The sequence below is a fragment of the Astatotilapia calliptera genome, chromosome 20 (assembly GCF_964374335.1).
Source record: "Astatotilapia calliptera chromosome 20, fAstCal68.1, whole genome shotgun sequence".
In the NCBI taxonomy this organism is placed as follows: domain Eukaryota; kingdom Metazoa; phylum Chordata; class Actinopteri; order Cichliformes; family Cichlidae; genus Astatotilapia; species Astatotilapia calliptera.
Genome location: NC_137441.1, coordinates 17,546,429 through 17,570,021, shown reverse-complemented (window position 1 = coordinate 17,570,021; position 23,593 = coordinate 17,546,429). Strand labels below are relative to the sequence as shown.

The following is a 23,593-nucleotide window of genomic DNA, read 5'->3' as shown; positions in this document are numbered from 1 at the left end:
ACTATACTTTAAACGTGTCTTCTGCTTGGCTCAACATGATGTAGGTGATCTGGTCAATAAGCTGTGACATGTACATTTACACGTTGAATTACTCAATATGTGGAAAATCCCCACATGCCACTTGGCTGCTGGAGTGTCATGTACTGTATGACCTGGACTTTGAACTTGACGTTAGCACTAGCACCTAATAAAGCCACTTGTCACTACAGACCAGCGTCGATGCCCAGCTCCATACCTCCCACCCACACAGTTACTGGACAAGTTACGTAAGTGAAGGAAAAGTATTTAATAAGTATTATTAATCATGTACATAAGGCAGCAGGTGCTTTAAGTGTGACTCTTGTCATGACATCAAGTTCATCATAAGGTGTAAGATTTGCACACATCTTACATATATTTGATCACTACACTAGGTTCTCACCTATAATAACACATTAATGCTCATTCTTACATGTAGGCCATCTGAACTCTTTGTAAGAGTAAAAGTGAAATGTTCACAATTCATGTTCTGAGGTCATCGTTTGGAGGTTTAGTTGTTTAGCACAAGTTTCCCTTTGAACAAATGATCAGCTCCACATATGTAAAAACAAAACAGGTTAATCTGCCTGACAGTGACATTACTCATCAGGAGCCAACATGACCGCACAATTTCATTGATCATTGTTTCCTATTCACTCAAAGGTTTGAAAAATCAATAAAAACATCTTTACAGTTTGATATTCATACTCTGTAACGTTAATGGCATTTAAAAAAAAAAAAAAAAAAAACTCAACTGTTCTTAGTGTTTTCTTTTTTTTTCTTAAAAAAAAAAAAAAAAGACTTTATTCAGACAGTTTCTTCACTGTGAAGCTCTGGAGGAGCGTCGAGCAGCTCAAACATGTCATCGATGACTTGCCACAGGCAGTTCTCCAGAGGGAAGTCATTGTCCACCAAATTGACGAGGAAGTAATTGTCATGGATATATTTAATTATCATCCGAGAAGGAGACTCGTCTTCATAGAGTTTGCCCCACTGCTCAATCCACAAGGCAAACGCCTCATCCTGAGAAGATATGAGAACATCTGGGTCAACACAACATGCCAGAGCTTTTACATCACACTGCACTCTGTCTTTAAAGTTAAAGATTATACAAAAATACAGAGAAAACAAACAATCAGATAAGCCCGTATGAGCGAGCAGCTAGTGACAGTGGGAAGGAAAAACTCCCTTTTAACAGGAAGAAACCTCCAGCAGTACCAGCAGCAAGGAGGGGCGGGGCCATCTGCTGCGACCGCTTGGAGCTGGTTCCAGAGCTCCGCCTCCTACTCTACCATTAAACGCAGTCATACTTTATTATTACCCCTTTAAACCTTAAATATTTCAGTCATTTAAAAACACGACACAAGGTTTAACATTCCCCAAACTGTGGACAGAAAGAAGACAGTGTCTCACCTTCCAGTACATGAAACTAACTGGGTCCACTACAGTCGGCTGAACAATCTCCCTTCCGGCGAAGATCCCCCAAGTCACAGCATTTGGTTGCATTTCAGGGGCGTTGGTCAGGTTACGGCCCTGCATGCAAAATGTTCACCATGACCAATGTTTACACACACACAACCATGGAGTGACTGATGCTTTGTGAACAAACTTACATTCACATTAACAATGTGATAATTCACACGGGGCTCGTACTTCTTCAGTACTTTAAGAAGAGCGGTCACATTTTCACTGGAGGTGAAAAACTCCAGATAGGCCTGTCGGTTGAATAACATCCATATTAACAATAGCAGACTGAGTATCCCATCTGAAGGTACTGAAAATACTGTTAGTGTTTGTACCTTCTGGAAGACATAGCCCCCTGGAGGTCCCCAGCCCACAATGGGGTCTGTGGAGGGTTTGCCATTGATGTTGGGCTGAGAATTGATGGTGAGGACTCCTCGCCTGTTCACTTTCTCCAGTTCATCCTTCAGAAGGTTGGTCTCTGGGGCCAGAGGCTCGTCATTCCAAGGCAAACACATCACCTACAGCAGAAGAGAAAGCCTTAGCCTGCTGTTACTGCTGCTATATACAGAAGACTTGCTGTGGAAGAACGAGTGGCTACGTGGGGTATGGTTAAAAACAAAAACCTGTTCTCAGAGTGAGTGTCAGTGTTTCCAGTGCACTCAGGACAGGATTCATTTAAACAGAGTAACAATGGCACACCAGCCAACCACAAGGTTAGTTTTCACACTTGACTTATCTAATTTAGCTGGAACATACAGTAGACAACAGCTTTGTATACTTAAACCAAGGACAGATATAGGAAATCTGTGGTGCCACAGGCTGGGAAAGCTACGAGTGACCGAGCTCCGTGGTTCATCCTGGATACCTTGTGTCCGCAGCGATTTGGCTGAGCTGTAATGTAGCAGGTAAAGACTTCGAAGACGCTCTCCTCATTTTGTAGCTCTTCACCCCACATTTGCAGCAGTGCATCTTTAGATGATTTGCTCTTCAGGTAGAACAGGTAATAGTCATTCAACTCCCCAAAAGCTGGAGACGAGGAATTTCCCCTGAGGACGAAAACAAGACTCTGAGCTAAAGTTCAATAAAAGCTGAACGAGGTTCCAGAAAGTGATTAGATTAAAAAAAAACAAGAAACAATAATAATACAATTTAACGCGTGTGCACATTTCATAGTGTCAATGTGAGCGCTCGAGCAGAGTAGGAAACAACCAGTCCATCTGAAGAATGAGTCACATATTTAACCTCCTAGGACCTGGCGTCCACATATGTAGGAATCACATTTTTGGTTGTCTAGACCAAAATACTAAATTTTGCTCTACAAGGGCTTGATATCCACTTACGAGGACATTATACTGCCTCTGTTCTATTGAAATTTTAAACAAGTATCCTCATATGTGGATCTCATTTCTTAGAAACAAAATCAGGTTTAAAAAAAGTTAACTCTTTGTTTTTACATTCGTCAGGTCCCAATCAGCTCAAATATCAAAGATAAATTAAAAATGCATGCTATGAAAGCGTTTGTGTCTTAGGAGGTTAAAGGAGAAATGCATAAACAAGCAAGCAACAGGGACTTCTGATGGTGAGCTTTTGAGCAACAGCGAGCCTAAAACCTGCATCATACTTCCCACATCTGCCAGTCTGCCAGGGTCCACTCAGCTCAGAGTGATGGCAGTTTTCTTGTTAACACACAGTGAATACAATGGTCATGAGGACATCAGTGTGTTTGCCGGTTTAATACCGAAAAAGAAAAACTGCAGCTACAAGAACACACATTAGAAAACTTATCATATAGAACAGCTGTTAATGTAACTCCAGTATGCACTTAACAGAGTCAAAGGCTGGAGATGAAGGATGATCCCTGTGGACAACAGCACGACTCACAACTCGTATGCAAGTTCTTACATACACTTATGCAATAATTTGCATAAATTGAGGCATTCAACAAGAACAGCCCTCATTTAATGTCTGAAATGCAACAATGAGGACATCGTGATAAATGAACCCTACCATCTGCCATTGGGGAAGTCGTCCCAGTCCTGGGTTCTGTAGATGTAGCTCTTGGGCCTGGAAGCCCAGAAGATGGGTCGAACATCTTCTACCTTCCGTTTGGGATGGGCGCTCACTGCCCAGGGCAGAGGCCGCCTGGCACAGAAACACACTGTCAGCCTCTACAGCACTCTCTCAGGGCAGGAAAAGAAATAAAGGCCTGCTCTACAAAAGACACTGCTCAGTGAAATGAAGCAAATACTTTGGTCACTACTTTGATCACACATGAGTTCTTGATGAACGAAGCATTCAAGCTGAAATACTTTACTCATGTAACACTGTAATGTAATGATAATAAAATTGTCAGTGGAGATGTAATAATCAACCTTTTAAGCAGATTCAAAATTACACCTAAATTGGAGTTAGAACTTACAGTTTGATTCAACACAGTGTTAGCATGTCAACATGTGTCACGAAAGTTGGTGTGAGGCAGTAATGTTTATGGGAATCTCCTCCCAGACTTTGAAAAAGGCATCAGTGAGCTCCTGAACAGTTAATACAACCATCGGCAGATCTGCAACTTGAGCAAATCTCACTGTGGAATCAAATTCCACCCAAGATGACTGGTATAATATCCTATTAGAGCGATTAGAACATGCTGGTAGGTATTACAGGTACTGCGCTGCAGTGGTTTGTATCATATCTATCTAATAGACTCAGATTTGTTCATGTAAATGGAGAGTCCTCTTCACACACTGAGGTTAATTATGGTGTTCCACAGGGTTCAGTGCTAGGACCAATTCTGTTTATATACATGCTTCCCTTAGGCAGTACTATCAGAAGACATAGCATACATTTTCACTGCTATGCTGATGACACCCAGCTCTATCTGTCCATGAAGCCAGATGACACACACCAATTAGTTAAACTGCAGGAATGTCTTAAAGACATAAAGACCTGGATGGCTGCTAACTTTCTGCTTCTTAATTCAGATAAAACTGAGGTTATTGTACTCGGCCCTGAAAATCTTAGAAATATGGTATCTAACCAGATTCTTACTCTGGATGGCATTACCTTGGCCTCCAGTAACACTGTGAGGAACCTTGGAGTCATTTTTGACCAGGATATGTCCTTCAATGCACATATTAAAAAAATATGTAAGACTGCGTTCTTCCATTTGCGCAACATCTCTAAAATTAGAAATATCCTGTCTCAGAGTGACGCTGAAAAACTAGTTCATGCATTTATTACTTCCAGGCTGGACTACTGTAATTCATTATTATCAGGAAGTCCTAAAAACTCCCTGAAAGCCTTCAGCTAATCCAAAATGCTGCAGCAAGAGTCCTGACAGGGACTAGAAAGAGAGAGCAGATTTCTCCTGTATTGGCTTCCCTTCATTGGCTCCCTGTTAAATCCAGAATTGAATTCAAAATCCTGCTCCTCACATACAAGGTCTTAAATAATCAGGCCCCATCTTATCTTAATGACCTTGTAGTACCATATCACCCTATTAGAGCACTTCGCTCTCGCTCTGCAGAACTACTTGTTGTTCCTAAAGTATTTAAAAGTAGAATGGGAGGCAGAGCCTTCAGTTTTCAGGCCCCTCTTCTGTGGAACCAGCTTCCAGTTTGGATTCAGGAGACAGACACTATCTCTACTTTCAAGATTAGGCTTAAAACTTGCCTTTTTGCTAAAGCATATAGATAGGGAGGATTCAGGGTCACCTGGCCCAGCCCTTAGTTATGCTGCAATAGACGTAGGCTGCCGGGGATTTCCATGATGCATTGAGTGTTTCCTTTCCAGTCACCTTTCTCACTCACTATGTGTTAATAGACCTCTCTGCACTGAATCATATCTGTTATTAATCCCCGTCTGTCTTCCACAGCATGTCTTTATCCTGTCTTCCTTCTCTCACCCCAACCAATCACAGCAGATGGCCCCGCCCCTCCCTGAGCCTGGTTCTGCCAGAGGTTTCTTCTTGTTAAAAGGGAGTTTTTCCGTCCCACTGTCGCCAAAGTGCTTGCTCATAGGGGGTCATATGATTGTTGGGTTTTCTCTGTTGCATTATTGTAGGGTCTACTGTACAATATAAAGCGCCTTGAGGCGACTGTTGCTGTGATTTGGTGCTATATAAATAAAACTGAATTGAATTGGTGAACACTGAGGAACCCAGCATGCCATAATCATCATTTTACGTGACTGGAGGCCTCTCACATAAATCATCACTTTAAACAGATGACATCATCTTACACGGTGCAAACCCCGTCTCGGCAATTCTCAACACACCAACTCGATTTGGGAAACTCTCAGGACACAAAATTAATTTTAGTATATTATTATTATTTATTTATTATATTACAGGCCCAAACGTGTCATATCGCATAGACGAGGATCTGTCTGACAGAGGTGAAGTATGGCTGCGAGTCGAAAAGGCAAGATAGTAATGTGCTTTGGGGAGTCTATCGCCATATCCTCTCATTATACCCACATGGTCAGGGTTTGATTTCCAGTCTTTAAAGTAGTAAATGCAGCATCATTCCAGACTCCTTACAAGCACGTGTCAAACTCCAGGCCGAAATCATTTTATACAGATTTATTATTAGTGTTATGCATGGTGATATGAGGTGCTAATAACACAGAAATTACAGATCCCATAATGCAGCGCTGCAGCCTCCTTGCCGAACGCTAGGCTAACTGGGAACATTCCTGCGTCAATCAAGTCAAACTTCTGTTATTACAAAGCTAGCCACTCACAATGGCGAAGCGAAAAGTTGATTCTGAAAGCAGAGCCTTTCAGCACCGGTGGGAGGCTGAATATATGTTTACAGACATTGCTGGTAACCCCGTGTGTCTTATTAGTGGAGCTAATATGCTGTAATTAAAGAATTTAATTTAAGACGGCACTATGACAAAAAACATCAGGATTAGCTGAAAAACCTAAATGCAGAAACTACAGAAGGTAGAAGAGCTAAAGAAGAATCTAACATTTCACCAGAGAAAAATCACAAAGTGAAGCTGTTGTGAAAGCAAGTTTTATTGTAGCAGAGGAGATAGCCAAATCAGCCCGGCCATTTATGACTCTGAAGAGCTGCATGATGAAGCTGTGCGACGTCACGTGTCCAGACAAAACGCAGATTTTGGCAAATGTGAGCCTGAGCAGAAACGTATGTCAAAGTGTAACCGACATTAGGGCTGGGCCATATTATACCGTTCACGGTAATACCGGTATAATGTTAGGCAACGATAGGAAAATGAAATATCGCGATAGAATATGAGTAAAACGCGCATGCGCAGTGCCTTTGTTTTCATACGCACATGGCCGATTGTTGAGTGAAACAGATGAACCAGAATTGGTTTGTAAAAATGGTGCAACTTCAGTGATGTGGAACTGGTTTGGTGTTTGTCCACAAAGCACATTTTTTTGCAGAACATGCAAGCGGCCGTCGGACTAAGATGCCCTTAAATCTGGGAGTAATCTGGGTCCTAAACTCCGTCTTTTTCAGGTCAAACGAACACTGCAGCATCACTAAGAGTTAAAAACTGTCTAAATTCTTTCATCTTTAATAAAACGATCAGCATTGCTGCTTTACCAGGTGTAACTATGAAGTTTAACTTCCAGGCATCCATGAAAACAAAATGTATTACATTTAACGGAGTTAGAAGCTAGCAGGAAGCTAGCGGAAGTTAGCTCGCTAGTTACCTAAGCATGATATTGCATGTTCTGACTGAGAGATTTCTGAAAAAAATCAAACGTACAGCTCTGCTATCACTTCCAACATAAATGAAGACAGGAAACTAAACAGCAGTGACGTTTGTAGGGTTACTGAAGTTGGGCTAGCTGGTATATAATGATGTGCTACGTGATCGCTAGCGACACAGCTATGTTAGCATAACATAAACAGTGAAGCTGGAGGACGAACACTAACACTTTTCCACTTATAAAAGTTAACGTTAAGGTTCCTCATGGTTAGAGACAAATGCAATCGCATGGCAGGATGCTGTAAAAGGACCAATCTTCAGTCAGGAGAACAACTGAGATAATCCATCCACAATACGAGGTTAGTCATTAATATACTGCAACAACATGGGAATAGAGCAGCTGCCAGAGAATTCAACATTAATGAATCAATGGCACAGAAGTGGAGGAAGCAAGAAGAATGAGTTTAATAAAGTTTGATTTATCTGACTGCTTTGTTTCGCTTAATGTGCCTTATAACCCCGTGCACCTTATGGTCCGAAAAATACGTACTGCACACTGCAGTTTAATGTTGCAAAGCACCTCTTTTTAACTTCAGTGGATATTATACATGGTTATGCTCAGGATATGTCAGCACATTTCTACTGGAAATGCCTTTTGGTTAAACTTTCAGCAAGGAATTTGCATTTGCACTGTTACATTTTTATAAAGCTTTAATGTACATAAAAACCAGCTTCTTGTTTAAGTGAAAATAAATGATAGGTTGTCTTTTTGCGCTAGTAATGTTGTGGAGTTGTATTTTGTCACGCATCAATTATATCGTCAGTTATATCGTTATCGCAAATTTTCAAATATATATCGTGATAAATATTTTTGGCCATATCGCCCTGCTCTAACCGACATGAAACTGCCCCGGGACAAACAACAGATCGAGCGCCGGTGTTGTCGTCAGGATGCGAGTAAAGATGCAGGAGAACTGTATCGGCGAGTTAACAGCATACTGCATCACACACCAGGAAAGGCTGTGTGGTAAAGTCCTAAAAATGGAGCATGTAATGATCACCGTAACGCAAACCGTAAATTTTATCTGAGCTAAAAGTTTAAATCACCGTCAATTTCAGTCTTTTATGTGGGAAATAGATTCAGAGTTTGCTGACATTCCTCATCATACAGAGGTCCGTTGGCTGAGTTGGGGAAAAGTTCTCAATAGAGTTTTTGAGCTCAGCAAGGAAATCTGTCAGTTCATGGACATGTATGATGTGGTGAAGGCATTTCAAGTGAAGCTGTCACAAATGCACCAGTGCAACCTGCCCCACTTTCCCTGTTGCCAAGTAACGTTGAACCAAGTCAGCGGACTTTGCTGATAAACTGAGCGCACTGCGCACGCCCGGCGCTTTGGTGACTTTGAAGCACAAAAAGAGAATTTTGAGCTGCTTCGCAACTCATTTACATGGAAACTGCACCTGTGCAGATTCAGATGGAGCTGCAGTGTAATGATACACTCAAGGCAAAGTACGACACTGGATGGCCCGCACAGTTTATTAGTTCCATTCCTGAAGCAATGCCCCAGCTCCATCTACATGCGGCTCCAACCTTGTATATGCTTTCATTTATTTTTTCTGTGGTTTTTGGCAGCATGTTCATATTTCTAACTTAGAATCGGAGTTAATATTGTGTGGAGATGGTTGACGAAACTACATTTTCTTATTAAACTCGACTGAATCTCACTTTTGCTCAAAGCACTGGTGTTTGATTGACTGACCTGGGGTCTTCTATCCACAGGCCCAGCTGTCGAAGCACCTCCATGGTCGCAACTTCACGGTTCAGCGTGTAAAAGTGGACACCTGGCACCTTGCCACTATCCAGCAGCACACGGCACATCTCCACTGCTTGCTGTATCCCATAATTACGGATAGCAGCATCGTTGTCTTTGATAGGCTCGATGACTTGGGTGATCTCCTCTGGGACCTCAAGCTTGGAGAGCTTGACAAGCTGACGCAGAGACTGGTAACCCTGAACAACATGAACACACGAAAGTTGAGATCCACTCCTGTGCAGCTCTAACAGAACGTACTGTTATCCAGCAGCTTTACGTGTGGTCAGGACGCACTGCTGTCACTGTGAGACTGCTAATGCTACAATGTCTGTCTGAAACATTAGCTCCATCGAGTCGTCTTTCCCTGTGTGGAAGGCAAAAGGGAAATCTGGACCATGACGAGTACATTTAACACTCTTTAGTATCACTGCAACCAGCTACCCCTTTGACTGCTCCATGGTTCAGATGACGAAAGAGGAAAGCACAATCACAGGGAGTGTAAAGAGTAACAGAACACAACACTATCACTTCAAAGAGGAGAAAATTGCTTTGAAGATAAAGATAAGAGGATTCCTGTTCCTAGAAGAACTTAGTTACCTGAATGGGGAAGATTCCTGGTAAGATGGGACATGTGATGCCAATGGCTCTGCAATCATCCAGGAACTTGAGGAAAGTGTCGGGCCTGAAGAACAGCTGGGTGATGACAAAGTCTGCTCCAGCATCCACTTTCTCCTTCAGGTGCCTGAGATCAGCTTCATAGCTCTCTGCTTCAGGGTGGCCTGTGGGGTAGCCTGGACACACACATTTAAATTAGCGACAATCCACTCAAACTGCATCCTGCTGACCTCGACGGTGAGAACATACCAGCGACGCAGATGTCAAAGTAGTCATCAAACTCTGAGCGGATATGTTTGACAAGGTCGATGGCATAGTTGAAACCATCCTCCTCTTCCTCCCAATCTTCTCCTATTGGGTCTGTGAAGATATTTGGCACATGCCTAAGGTTTAAAAACATGCACAGCTGGATGAGACAGGTCGCATCCTTGTACAACAAACTAGATGAGCTTTGAGCGCCGATTAAAACAAAGAGGGAGATCCATTAGTTTGTATGAATCGGGGAAAGTGCAGCTGAATCGAGGACGTGTTACGGTGAAGGAACGTCTCCACAGATTGGGAAGCATTAGCAGTGGGAATGCATCGATTTTAATTGCCAAAGAAAAACTCGTCCGTCAGCGATCAGATTGTTGACATTCAGCCATCAGCTGATTCAGATGTAGCGTGTGACATCACTCGCTGCATGTAGCATGCCTGCTAACGCAGCATTTAAGTGCTTTTATGGTTGTGACCGATGATTTTAACAAAGTGTCACAGAACATTACAAACAGGACATAAACTGTCCGCCTCTGCAGAGCACTGCTCGTGCATGCGGCGCTGTGTTAACAGTCCATTGTAATGTCTTGATGGATGTTCAGTCATCCAGGTAAAGAAATCCCAAAAGTTGATTCTGTTCATCTGGACGTTTTCAGTGGGAGAAACGTGTCGTCACTCATCCAGGTGACTTCTTCAGTCTCAGCTGACTGCAGGTTTCCAACCTTATAAACATAATGATCATTTGCCTGAACTGAAACTAGCACCACTGAAGGAACAATGGGCCGGGAGGTCAGTTCCTTAATCATAATTATGCAAATTCTCATGAGCATTGATCAGCAACCATCAGGCCAGGACTCTGCAGTCTATTTACACCTACAGGCCAGAGGACACTCTTTCAATGATGAGGATGAACACATCCTGGACAGGGAGGAATGCTGGTTTGAGGGCGGAGTCAAGGAGGCCATTTACGTGAAAAGGGAAAGACCATCTCTGAATGGAGGAGGGGGTCTAAGGGTACATCTGTCACCATCTTACAATGCTGTGATAGCTGCCATTCACCAACTCTGTGAATCATACTCATGACCACTGATCAGTGGCTGTTGATCAATGGTCATGAGAATTTGCATAATAATGATTAAGGGACTGACCTCACAGCCCATTGTTCCTTCAGTGGGCTGGTTTTAGTCATTATGCAAATGTACTGTTTAAAAGATTGGGGAAACCTTCAGCTGAGACTGAAGAAGTCACCTGGATGAGTGATGAAACGTTTCTCCCACTGAAAACGTCCAGATGAACAGAATCAGTGTTTGGAGAGTCCACTGTAACCCACGCCAGTGTGGAGAACACAGTCCACTGTTACACCGAGCAACTTCACGTCACCTGACATTTGTCTTTACTACATTTTTTAAGCCATTCGAAATCATGCTGCTTGTTGATTTTCAAATATTTTTCTTGCTTGCAGTAAGACCAAAGTAAAGGAAAAAGTAGGTCTGACATTGTGTTTCTAATTCTCGTCTCAGAAGCTGAATGATCTGGAATATTTCAGAGCACAAACGCTGCAGCAGGATGTCTCCATCAGGTTTTACATTTGCAGTTTATTAGGAGTTTTTTTTTTCTTTTTTTCCCTTTTAAATAAATGGTACATCCTGAGAGATTTAGTACATCACAGGCTGTACAGAAAAATGGATGATTCCATTAATAATGCATTTAATTTACGAGTACGAGTGTTGTTGGCGTGCTGCTGTGTGAAGACATGATAAAAATACTCGACAGCCAGTGCTACCCTTCAGTGGGTACGCCTCTCTAAATCCCACATCCTCTTGTTCTCGAGTTATTGCATTCACAGGATGACAATGCCCCATCAACCTTTATGGCTGCTGAGCTGCTGCAGCCCAGGAAGTACAGCGGATCATCTAATGACTGAAAGGTTGATGGTTTGATCCCTGGCTCATACTAACCCCAAGCTGCTCTCCGGTTTATCTGTTGGAGAGTAAGTGTTAAACAGAAGAGTGCTGGTATGGCTACCATCAGCATTACCTCCTCTTAGTGCCATGATATTCTTCAGGCCCAGGTGCTTTGCTTTTGCCAAGTAGCCAGTGATTTTCTCTTTGCTTTGATTGCAGCAGGTTAGGTGGAGGATGCTCTCCAGGCCACAATAGTTGACAGCTGTGCTAGCAATCATCATGGATGAAGTTTCCTTGTCTGAACCCGGGTCGCCTGCTGGGTGCCAGGTAATGTCGATGAACAGGGGCCCACCAGAGCCCATACGGTCAAACCTGTAGAAAAAACACAAAGGCACACTCAAACCAGTGGTGGGAGTGAGATAGTAAAGATGAACACATACATAACAACTACAATCTGGACTTGAGGGCTGGGAGCCAAACCGGGACACGTTTTCCCAGATGGGCTCAGTAAGGTGTTTTCAGTTTTGCAGATAAGATCATAGTGTGTACAGTGTTATGTTTCATGAAGCTTTTATTGTCACACATTTGAGGACGTCTGCTGTGGAAAATTCATATCAATGTTTGTACTTTTTTGGTGGATTGTTAATTAGTCTGTGTTGGTCTGCGTGTTGGGTTTATTAGTCTACCAAGAACTGGATGTGCTCCAGACAGTGAAGAACACTGTTTTGTGTCTTAGAGTTCCCTGGATACATATCAGAGAGATCACATACTTCATAACAGAACAGCTGTCAAATTGCAACCTTCTGTTGATTTTGCTCATAAAAAGGATTTTTGTGATTAAGTTAAAGAAGGCGTGAAAAGGTCCCAATCGCGAAATCGGTCAATTTTATTAGCATTAGAATAAACATCCTGAGATAGTGGATGCTGCCTGTGGACCAAAACATGAGTTAAAATAAATAAATAAATAAAAGCAGGACTGACCGCCATCATGACTTTTTGGGATATGTTACTGCCAGAGTCTGTCACTTCTACTGGATCCCCCCCCTACACACACACACTATCATCTCTCCTGTTGCTATACATAGCCCTACTAGCACACTCCTGCCTTTCCTTGTCCCTCTTCAGTTCCCATCTGCACCACCAACAGCCCCACCAGCGGTCGCTGTTAACCCAGGGACGACTCATTCTTGATGCGTCCCGTTTAAGTTCACATACCGTGATATGAGGTTAACAGCCCCACTGGCTGTGCGTGGAGGGAAGAACTCCAACGAGAACCAGCGGTCTCCGGACTCCATCCTTCTGCGCATCTTGTCCCGCAATCTGTCCGACCGGTACGCATCCAGCACCGGCGTGGAGCACCGGGAGCTCTCCTTGGAGCTGTCCCCGCCACTGTTGCTGGCCCCGCTGGAGTCGCTCTTGCACTGGCAGGTGCCATCCCCTCGCTGAACCTGGTTCACCATGACTGTAACTTACACTGGGAAGAAGAACAGATACGGCGGTGTGTTCAGATTTAATGTTGCCTGCATGAGAAAACGTGTTAAAGCACAACTTTAGCTAAATGTTCTCCACGAAACTTTTCCACATCCCGCATATAACAGCTGTTTCGGACTTACCACTATAGCAGGCAGCACGGCACTCACACACTCCTACCTCTGACCCTTTACATCACGGGTTAATTATGGTCTGACTGAATGGTGACCGACGGCTGTGATAATGTCGGTTGCTTAACAGCGACGCGAGCGGCTCGTTATAGCTCTTGCGCGCACGCGCTGCTTAAGCTAGCTGTCCGGGCTCAGCACGTGCTCAGGCTGCATTCACACGTAAACGCAGAATCGACACATCGAGTCAACCGAGTGCGCCTAACGCCATCGTGCTGGACTGATTTACACTGGTGCAATGTGCAGATAGTTTATACCACCTCCTCGGTCCTGCTGCCTTTATGCCCCTGAGCTCCCATTCGTCCACAGCCACAAAAATAAGCACTGCTACAGCTGCTGCGAACTTTACGCTAAACTGCTTCCTCTTTGGAGTTTTCCAACAGTTTGCATCCTTTACAGTTGCAATACTGCCCCCTTCTGTTCTTAGTGCTCATTCTCCAAATGGTCTGCAACACAAAGCGCTCTTCTGAATCAGAATTCTGCTACACGATTTGGTCTTTCGTGTAATTATCAGCTTTATGTTGATCTTTCCAGATTCTGCTGCCTCCTTTCGATTGATCCCATCCTCCTCCTCCTCTCCACATGCCCTCCTTCACTACATCCGAACTTTCAGAGGTCTTCCTCTGTCCCTCCTGCCTGGCAGCTGTCACGTATCCTCTCTGCACGTGTCCAAACAATCTCAGCCTTGCATCTCTAACGTTGTCTCCACTGGCAGCTAAGGAGAAGAGGCTGAGGAAGAATCAGTAAGGGCCAGCTCGTCAGTTAAGGACTGAGTGAGACACGGGTGGAGTGGAGGATTTACCCAGAGGACAGGTGCATTATTACAAATGATCCCACTGCATAAACTAGAATGTGTGACACCTGACCGTGGGCTGTGTGGAAGCACACCAAACATCATTTCCTATCCCGAGCCCTCTGTCCTATGTGCTTAAACGCGCGTGTTATTTATGGTCCTGTCACATCATCAGCTGTGGCATGTAGGCTCAGACACGGAGAAGCTCATAATCGCTGTGTACTGAGAAAAGACGTACATACCTGCAGAGACGCCACAAGAACCCGAAACACACTTCCTCCTGCTGGGCTTCAATACAACACGGGAGGCCTGTGACCCTTTACTGGGATCAGTGAATCTCCTTTTATTACCACGTTAACGTCCCCACAGTGCCGTTGGGACTGCGGCCACTCCTGCTGCACCTCTCCATGGCTGATGGGCTCAGCCTATCAGGCCTGGTTGTTGCTGGTACTGCTGTCCACGGTGCAGCAGCAGCCACCCGACAGCTAAAGTGGCGCTTAATTGGACACATACAAACAAACAAATGTGTGTGTGCTTTTTTTCAGGTTCTGCCGTTAATAATCTTATAAATCGCCCTGGTGTGTTTCATTGTAATATTCTCCTCCCGAATAATATCCGTGTCTGCGCCTCTCTGTCGTAAAACTGACGCTGCGTGTCTTCTTAAACCCGAGCGGGAGTTTTTAAAAAGGCTCCCGCTGTCGTGTTAGTAACAGCAGATGACGCCATTATAGATTAGAGTCACAGGAGAGCCACAGCAGGCAACCAAGACACTTTTAAAGTGAGCCTATGAAGCTGCAGCGTTTAGTTTAAATCTGTGCCGTTCGACTCTGAAGTCTGTCGCAAATCCATCACACGGCTACCACAGACGAACAGTCGCAAAACGTTCATATTCAGTATGGCCAGTTCTGTGTACTGTCTGTTACAGAGCAGACATCAAATATCCGAGGTTGGCACTTTAAGAGGAACTGTCACTTTCTAATTTTCTACGGGAAGCAAACGCAACATTGTCCTCACGCGAGACTTGCGTTGTTGCGTTTACTTGTCATCGGAAATCCGCAACTCAAATTTACTTGGAACGTTATTTGTTATGAATACATTTTAAAAATGTAAAACTTTAGAATTCAGCTATATTCAGATATGTTCGGTTATTTTCTCCGTTCTTTGTTTTACATTGTTTATTCTACTGTATTTTCAAAGTCGTCTAAAACAACCTTTACTTTTTATGACAGCCCCTGAATACAGCATGACACAACAACGAAAATGGCGTGCTGTGGAAGATGTTTTTGTTGCCAGTGTTGTTGTAGAGAGGGAGAGACACGGACCCCAGAAGAGCTGGTAAAGAAAGACGTGATAACAAGCACAGGAAGCATCATCTGCTTATGTTGTGTTTACTTTGGGGTTCTTAGGATTTCCTCTGAGCTATTCTAAGCGCTTTATTCTGGCTGAGCTGCTCCACCCCGCTGCTCACTATGTTCTCTTGTCTTGGTTCTTTTGCAGGAAAGCGAGGAATACTTATTAATGCACATTATCGTTAAGTCAGCTGTAATATTGCTGCTTACAGAAGAGAGAGCTTCCCGTTTTTCCGTGTGACGATATAGTCCGTGGACCAAACTCCATTTATAATTTCCTCAGATTAAGCAATCTTCTTATTTTAATCAATTTAATCTCTGCCTCATTTCATATGGTTTTAATCTTTCAGTAGGTGTGGGAAGCTATTGTGCAATGCGGCGTGTTTGTCGCGTGGAAAATAACCTCTTTCTATTTATTTCCCCACATTTTGAATGTTGTGATTACACCAAGCAAAGGCGTAGTCTTACAGGACCTCCGAGAAGTATACTGCGAAGGCAGTATGGACATAGCCCGGCTTTATTTGCGTTAGTTAAACATGTAACCTGGAGTTTGTGCATTGAATTGAACGCTGCTCTTAAGTAAAGCTGTGTAATTCTAACGGGACAGCTTGACATGAAAGCTCTGAAACTTTCAACTACATACATTTAAAAAGTAAAGGTTACTAATCGCTGTAGTTTGTAACCACAGCAGAGTAAATGGAGTTTATTGATGGACTAGGAGACCTACTGTGGAGACAATTACCTTCCAACTGTAACTGTTCTAGTTCCACAATGTAAAACAGATTTAGATCAGATTACAACCAAATATAAAAACTTTCATTGATTTTCTGTATTGACAGTTTAATATATGCAAATTCCAGCAACAGTGCTGCTTATGTCTTCATTTTGTGGTTTCACTGAGGCACAGCTTCACATGTTGCACATATAAAACATATTCCATGTCTAAGAATCTGTGAACAAACTGTTGCTTCTCGCTGGTTTTAAACCATAAGTCTGAGCATCACTTCCTACAGGAACTAAGTGTGTCCAGTGTTGGATGCTTTGGATGGTGGTGCAGGAGTCAAGTACTAATTCCACACTCATTTCTTTGTTTATTTCCTCTATTTATTTGTTATTTATTATTTTTTCCAACATGCAGGCGCACACATTTAGCTGAACTTTTAGTAGGAAGCTTAATTTGTGGTCAAATATCCTTGTGTGTATATGTAAATACATACATAATTATTATTGTTATTTGTTTGTTTGTGTGTTTGTTTGTTTACCCCCCAGACAATCCTTGGGGAAATCCCAGACGAGGAACAGATTCTACCCAGGAAAGACTATGAGGTGAGACTTGCTGGAGAAAGCCTTCAAAGAGATATTATATTATGTGTTTAGAGCAGAAATGCCAGAGCAGATTAATTTTTTTCAGTACTGGACACAATCGATGTGTGAGGCAGGAAATAGTCACACAGTGTTTTGTGTCCACAGAGCTTGGATTATGACCGCTGCATCAGTGAGCCTTATGTGGAGGTCCTGGAGGGGATGGACAACAAGGTAAGACAGGTTAAATGTGTCATCTGCTCCTGTGTGGATGACGCCTGTGCAAAGGCTGTCACCGATGCACGTTTATTGTTTTACATCACATGATGAGATCACTGATAGTAGGACTTGTGCCAGCAGCTGATCTGTTAAACTGTATGTGATCTGTATTAAAGTTGATTGTTCCACAAAGCTCTGTGTTTTTAATCTTGATCAGTGTTACTAATCAGCTTTTCATATTTGATTGCACAGACACACAGAAACCACTCTATTATAAATATTGAGCTAGCTCAAATATTTTAATATTAATTTGAACAAACCTCCTTTTAAAAATGTTTCCTATTTTCTAAAAGTTGTGAATGATTCATTATCAGATTAAGGAAACATTTTCTATGCAGTGTTATGTTAGAACAGGTCACGTGGGATCTGTCCACTTTATTGGGGCAGATCTCAAAATCCAAAGAAATATGACTGTAACAGTAGTTTGAATCTAGAAGTCACGTGGATCGTTGATGGATTTAAACTTAGACAGCATCACGATCTTTTAGCCTCCATTTAATCAAAGTTTCTGTAACATGTCACGGTCACTGCAGTGATAATAACAGTGTTCCAGGAATTAGGAAACACAGCAGAGAACAGCACTCACCTACAGCTGGGAGGAGGTCAGGGATGAAAGCAGCAGGGCCGTTAGGATACTGTCAGACAGTACTGCTACACATGGCCACAAGAATATCAATGAAGACTCTGAAGAATTACTGTGAATTATTTGTCAGCATTACGTTTCCATTTATCCAGTCATAGAGATATTGATGCGACTGCCCTGGAGTGCCACTGTTACGCCTTCCATACCTGCAAACGTTCTAGAGCTACGTCATTGTCACCAAGCTTTATTCTTCGGCCCTACATTCGATGTATGAGGCATATACAGATGGCAGCATTTGTATACAGATCATTGAAAGTCCTGCGGGCTGTACTACGAAGCACGATTAGCATGGTTAGCTAAAGTTAGAGGGGTTTTCTGTATCACTACAGTGGCTCTCTTTTTACCTGCTAAACCACTATAGTAGCTTATGCTGAACACAGCCTGGTGACAGGGAGGTTCTGTTCCACGTCTCCATCACTTTTATTTACAGCATTTTTAATCCTGTATAGATTCAATGCTGGGGGAATACATTTAGTATGTGGAGCTTGTGAACTCTCACTAAAACCACAGAATAAAGCACAAACTGTGCGACTGGGAACGTGTGTGTATTATTCATCCAACGCAGAAATGTTTTTAGACTCTTTTTAGTCTCTTATATATGAGAGAAAAAAAACTGTTTTTTATTTTCTTGTCTGCCAACAGAAAGCCAAAAAATATGAGGTGGTGCATTGGATGATGGTGTTTGCGATCGGGGTCACAGTGGGCCTGGTAAGGTGCATTCTGGGTCTTCTTTTTGTTTTGCTGGATTTCAGCTGCTCAATAAGAAACGTTGCTCTCTTTCAGCTGGGCCTGTTTGTGGATTTTTTCGTACGCCTCTTCAACAAACTAAAGTTTACTGTGGTTGGTGATTGTATCCTTTAACATGACTCTGTACGTGGAGGATGGGCAGATACCAAAGCAGCTAAATATTGGGCAGAAATGTTGTGCCTTAGAAGATCCTCGCACAGAAGGAGAGCATTTGTAAAGTTGCACAAAATATTGCATTATTTCCTTCAGAGATTGCTGACAGCAGGTGCGCATTTTTATGCCCTTTTTCTTTTGTGTTTGTTTGAACATTGTCCAGAGTTGGTCCAAACAAATGTCAGGTCTATCTTTTTGTTCTAGAAAGAATTCAGAGTGCGTTCATATGATGCAGATGCTGTAATAATAGTGTGAAGTAATGTTTGGTTCATCCTGTGCTGTATATGTGTGTTTTCATGCCTGGGTTTGATCCCTTCGCTAGTATCTGTCATATGGTTTCTATTTACTGCCTGACTCTTCATCTAAAGAGTGTTACTGTGTGTAACCACACTTTGTTTGTTGATGTGGTGATTCTACTTTAACTGAAGCCTCCAGCTATAGAGAAGTGCAGTGACAAAGGCTGTCTGTCTTTGTCCTTGCTGGAGCTCCTGGCGTTCAACATGACCTTCGTCTTCATTGCCAGTGTACTCGTCCTCATCGAGGTAAACATCTCAGCTGCAGCTGACAAACTCAGGAAAGAACTCCTGCTTTAACAGTTAAAGTGTGCAAATTCTGCGGTCCTTGCATTTGAGACCTGTCTACCTGCATCTCTACCTGTCCAAGTTTGTTAACTGGTTGTAGCATGTTGTTTCATTCTGGTATGTTTGTGATAGTAGATTACACACTGACCTGCAGTATCGTGTTTTCAGCCTGTGGCTGCAGGATCAGGGATTCCAGAAATCAAAAGTTACTTGAACGGAGTGAAGATTCCTGGAATTGTTCGACTACGAACTTTTCTCTGCAAGGCTGCTGGAGTCCTGTTCAGTGTAGCTGGAGGTAAAGTGCGTTTGACTCCCTGACATTTACTGTACGGGGCGATTGTGGCTCAAGAGTTGGGAGTTCGCCTTGTAATCGGAAGGTTGCCGGTTCGAGCCCCGGCTCGGACAGTCTCGGTCGTTGTGTCCTTGGGCAAGACACTTCACCCGTTGCCTACTGGTGGTGGTCAGAGGGCCCGGTGGCGCCAGTGTCCGGCAGCCTCGCCTCTGTCAGTGCGCCCCAGGGTGGCTGTGGCTACAATGTAGCTGCCATCACCAGTGTGTGAATGTGTGTGTGAATGGGTGGATGACTGGATATGTAAAGCGCTTTGGGGTCCTTAGGGACTAGTAAAGCACTATATAAATACAGGCCATTTACCATTTACCCAATAATAATATTATCAACAACCCAGGGTAGATGCACACACACAACCTCCTCCTCCCTGGCTACTACTGTTGTTTCCTTCCTGGAGGCGCAGGGTAGACTCTGTGTAGAGTTTTCATGTTCTTGGGCTTGTTTCTGAAAGTTGTGTAAAATATGGACGTCACAGATGCCCTGCGGTATTCCCTGCGTGATACTTGTTAAGCATCTACTTTTGTAACCTGCAGACACCACAGGCAGTCCTGTACTCTGACAGCAAAGCACTTTATTGGAATATTTTGTGTTGTGATCATAATGACTTCATATGGGAGGTGCAGAATTGGGAGCAAACATAGAAGAAATATCTTTGTGCTCCCGGTGGTGTTTTAGGTTAACTAAGGCAAAACAAGATCACTAATGAGGTTTTATACTTTGAGTCAAGCAGTGTCAGCTTCTGTTAACTTTAGAGCAAAATGATGTTGATGATGAATGATGAGCCAGGGTCAGAAGGCTGATGGACTGACTCTGTGTGCTCAGGTCTCTTTGTGGGGAAGGAAGGTCCAATGATCCACAGTGGAGCCATCGTGGGAGCCGGCCTTCCTCAAGTACCCCAAAGCTTATTCTAGTTTGCTTAGTTCTAGTTGTTGTTGTTGTTTTGTGAAACATTTTGGACACTAAAAATAGCACTGGTGTTATTCTTGTGATTTGTCTGGTCGTACTTGTGGATATCAGACCTTTTCTCTCTCCATCAGTTTCAGAGCATTACTTTCAGGAAGATCAAATTTGACTTTCCCTACTTCCGCAGCGACAGGTATGTGACAGTAACGATCCTGAGTCAAACTAAAGTTGGAATATGATGTAAATGTAAATAAAAACAGAATACTAGGATTTGCTCAGTGCTGTGTGATACACAGCAGACCTTGATATCCTGAAAACTTCAGGGACCTGCTGGGGACCTACAGATGTAAATCTTTACTGATCTGTGCTGCATAATTGCCCAAAGTTAAACCAGACTCTTAAACTGGACCCTGACACTGACTGGGAGCCAGTATAACTGCTTTTGCAAGGGTGTGACATAAGTTTACTTAGAAGCCTTGTAAGTGACGAACTTGCAGATTGTGGTCCGTGGCTCAGCTGCAGGAGGCGTGGAGCAGTGGACGCATCGTTGGAAGAAGCTGACCGACACAGCTTCATTCAAGGAGAGTCTGTTGAGAAAAAAGAACAGGGGATTAATAATCTGGATAAGATGAAACATGGGAATGATTTCTAATACAGAGCATGGTGTGAATTCACAGCTGCACTCTTGTCCTCCTTACTAATCCTCTGCAGTTCCTGATTCACTGACTTTGCTCCATCCGTCCTCTCTCTTCATTCCTGAGCCCCTCACAGCACTCCTACCATCTTCTCAACACACTCTCTCCACTTGTTAGTAGATTTCAGTTGTTATTGTTAACCACACTAACCTGCTGTGCATCCTTTCCTTTCCAGCTCATTTTCTCTTTGTAGACAATCAGTACAAGTCCTTTTGTCCTTCGTTATCATCCAGCCTCGCATCCACATCCTAACCTCGCCTGTGCTCCCGGCTGCTTTGTTCATCTTTCTGCCTAGGCCACATTTTCTTTGACTATTTCCTCATCTTTCTCTTCTGACTTCTTCACTCACCTCTTTTCACTCTCAGTTTGTTTATGCAAACCACTTTGCATGTAATCATTAGTTACTACTAAGCTTTGACTCTTTTCCCCTGCTCGTCTTGGGCCCTGTCTCCTTCCCTTCACCCCCAGCTGGTCGCTGCCCCTCCCTGAGCCTGGTTCTGCTGGAGGTTTCTTCCTGTTAAACAGGAAAAACTTAACAGGAGGCCAAGTGCTTGCTCACAGGGGATCTTCTGAGTGTTGCGTTATTATACTTTCTTTACTGTACAATATAAAATGCTTTGAAGCAACTGTTTTTGTGATTTGGCACTAAATAAAACAGCATTCAACACCACCCCTTTAATTTCCAGCTTCAGGCTCATGATCCTGTATGACGCTGTCTTCACCTTCGCATTATTTATGTGTCCTCTCTTAAAGATTATCCCTACTCTGGTATAACAGAGACTCTCCAATATTATCGACCAGCTCTCTCTCTGTACTATACAAAGTCTATTTTTAGTTGTTCAAAGAGTTTGAATAATCTCCAAAGTAACGAATTTTCTTGTAATTTGTAGTTTACACAATGTTCCAACTTTTTGGCACAAACACTGTTACTGCCTCCTAGCAGTGTAGCATGTGTGACATGTGACTGACAGTTTTCTTACCTGTTCTTTAGGGACAAGCGAGACTTTGTGTCAGCTGGTGCTGCTGCTGGAGTAGCTGCTGCCTTTGGTGCGCCAATCGGTGGCACCCTCTTCAGTCTGGAGGAGGGCTCGTCATTCTGGAACCAAGCCCTTACATGGAAAGTGGTAGGTCACCCTTTATAGTTACTTCACCACAATTTCTTTGATAAAGATGCACGGATACCTCTTTGGATATCATATTTAGGAGTTACACTGAAATGCTATAAAATAAAAATTCATTCTATTCTTCTATTTCTATTTTACCTGCTTCATTTGTCATCAAATAACAAGAGAACAAGCTTTACTTGCTCGTCAGTCAATTGTAAAATTGAGCTCTGAAAATGTGCAAAAACGTCTTTAAACCTAAACAGTTGATGGTTTTGACCTAAAGCTGAAAGTTTGCACGACAGATTAATGTTTGCTTTGGATCAGAAGTACACCAAGAGGATAAAAGTACATGAAATTTGATCCTGTCATTTTTCCCTTATTTGCAACAACAATCCATCTGCTTTATAGATATAGCCAGGTAGACCAGGACACAGTGCACCATCCAATCTCTCTGACCTTTACTGACCAATGAGTGTGATTAAATGTTCCTCTTGTCTATCTACTGTTTTAGCTCTTCTGTTCCATGTCGGCCACTTTTACTCTCAACTTCTTCCGTTCGGGAATCAACTTCAGCAAGTGGGGCTCCTTCCAGCTGCCTGGCCTCCTGAACTTTGGAGAGTTCAAGGTTAAGAGTTTCTTATCTTGTTATTCCATGTGGTACAAAATGTATCTTCAAAGATTATATATAGTATTTTATTTTTTATATAAAGTATGATGCTGAAATAACAGACTTTAGGTCTACACAGTGACTCATTGTATTGATTGACTCATTGATTTGATTTTGAGGACGGCTCCAAAAGCAACATGCCAACCCTGTGGGTAGGGAAACACTGATCTGGGGTGACTAAACTTTACCATATGGTACTTTTTTATGTGGTTTCTTCCTTTAAAAAGGGAGTTTTTCTTGTCGCCAAATGCTGTTCACAGGGGCTCACGATTGTTGGATTGTAGGGCTTTACCTTACCGTATAAAGTGCCTTGAGGCACCTGTTTTTGTGAGTAGGTGATATGTAAATAAAACTGACACAAATGAAGTTAAAACATCTGAATCTCAACTAATCTGTTCTGACATGTTTACATATGGATTTAACAGAGTCTGTGGGGTCACCATTAGCCCAACTGTTCCACCATCTCACCTCATATCTGCTCCTCACATCATCGTTACTGCCTCTTCCTGTCTGTGATATCTCTTGCAACCGACCCAGTTAATACCCGCTGTGCAGAGCTTTCCAGTACTCGATAACAAAGTTGATGTTGAACTGATGTGACAGCTGCTGACAT

At 42.9% G+C, this 23,593-nt stretch overlaps 2 protein-coding genes across 6 annotated transcripts in view; one reads left to right on the top strand and one right to left on the bottom strand.

Moving 5' to 3' along the window:
* Positions 1-267: 267 nt before the first annotated feature.
* mthfr (methylenetetrahydrofolate reductase (NAD(P)H)) lies at positions 268-14,630 on the bottom strand. Of its 4 annotated transcripts, none has more exons than XM_026153353.2 (12): positions 14,449-14,630; positions 12,971-13,229; positions 11,889-12,127; positions 9,846-9,956; positions 9,579-9,772; positions 8,928-9,178; positions 3,490-3,624; positions 2,348-2,528; positions 1,818-2,000; positions 1,632-1,733; positions 1,432-1,551; positions 268-1,041 (listed from the first exon to the last, which is right to left on the bottom strand). In XM_026153353.2, the coding sequence occupies exons 2-12, from the start codon at positions 13,213-13,215 to the stop codon at positions 826-828; spliced, it is 1,977 nt and encodes a 658-aa protein (XP_026009138.1). In that variant the 5' UTR covers positions 13,216-13,229; positions 14,449-14,630; the 3' UTR covers positions 268-825. The 4 variants fall into 4 exon arrangements, with proteins under 4 accessions (XP_026009138.1, XP_026009137.1, XP_080150550.1 ...); XM_026153352.2 differs by lacking the exon at positions 14,449-14,630 and adding an exon at positions 13,674-13,820; XM_080294424.1 differs by lacking the exon at positions 14,449-14,630 and adding an exon at positions 13,406-13,799.
* A 339-nt stretch (positions 14,631-14,969) lies between these two features.
* The window catches only part of clcn6 (chloride channel 6), a 34,368-nt gene continuing 25,744 nt past the window's right edge, over positions 14,970-23,593 (top strand). The window contains exons 1-12 of one of the 2 annotated variants that reach the window (XM_026153350.2): positions 14,970-14,984; positions 15,436-15,541; positions 16,825-16,881; positions 17,026-17,091; positions 18,422-18,487; positions 18,563-18,629; positions 19,115-19,221; positions 19,429-19,555; positions 20,432-20,499; positions 20,647-20,705; positions 22,199-22,331; positions 22,825-22,938. In XM_026153350.2, the coding sequence (XP_026009135.2) occupies positions 15,467-15,541; positions 16,825-16,881; positions 17,026-17,091; positions 18,422-18,487; positions 18,563-18,629; positions 19,115-19,221; positions 19,429-19,555; positions 20,432-20,499; positions 20,647-20,705; positions 22,199-22,331; positions 22,825-22,938 (939 nt within the window). In that variant the 5' untranslated portion in view covers positions 14,970-14,984; positions 15,436-15,466. Of the gene's footprint in view, positions 14,985-15,011; positions 15,153-15,435; positions 15,542-16,824; positions 16,882-17,025; positions 17,092-18,421; positions 18,488-18,562; positions 18,630-19,114; positions 19,222-19,428; positions 19,556-20,431; positions 20,500-20,646; positions 20,706-22,198; positions 22,332-22,824; positions 22,939-23,593 lie in introns of those variants that run through there. The other variant, XM_080294423.1, reaches the window with a different exon arrangement.

What these genes read in the sequence shown, in the direction of transcription:
- mthfr (XM_026153353.2), bottom strand. Translation starts at nt 13,215, where the DNA reads ATGGTGAACCAGGTTCAGCGAGGGGATGGCACCTGCCAGTGCAAGAGC. An exon ending in TATCATGGCACTAAGAGGAG is followed by an intron (nt 9,957 to 11,888) that starts GTAATGCTGATG and finishes ATATCTTCACAG; the next exon opens with ACCCAATAGGAGAAGATTGG. An exon ending in ATCACATTGTTAATGTGAAT is followed by an intron (nt 1,552 to 1,631) that starts GTAAGTTTGTTC and finishes TTTTGCATGCAG; the next exon opens with GGCCGTAACCTGACCAACGC.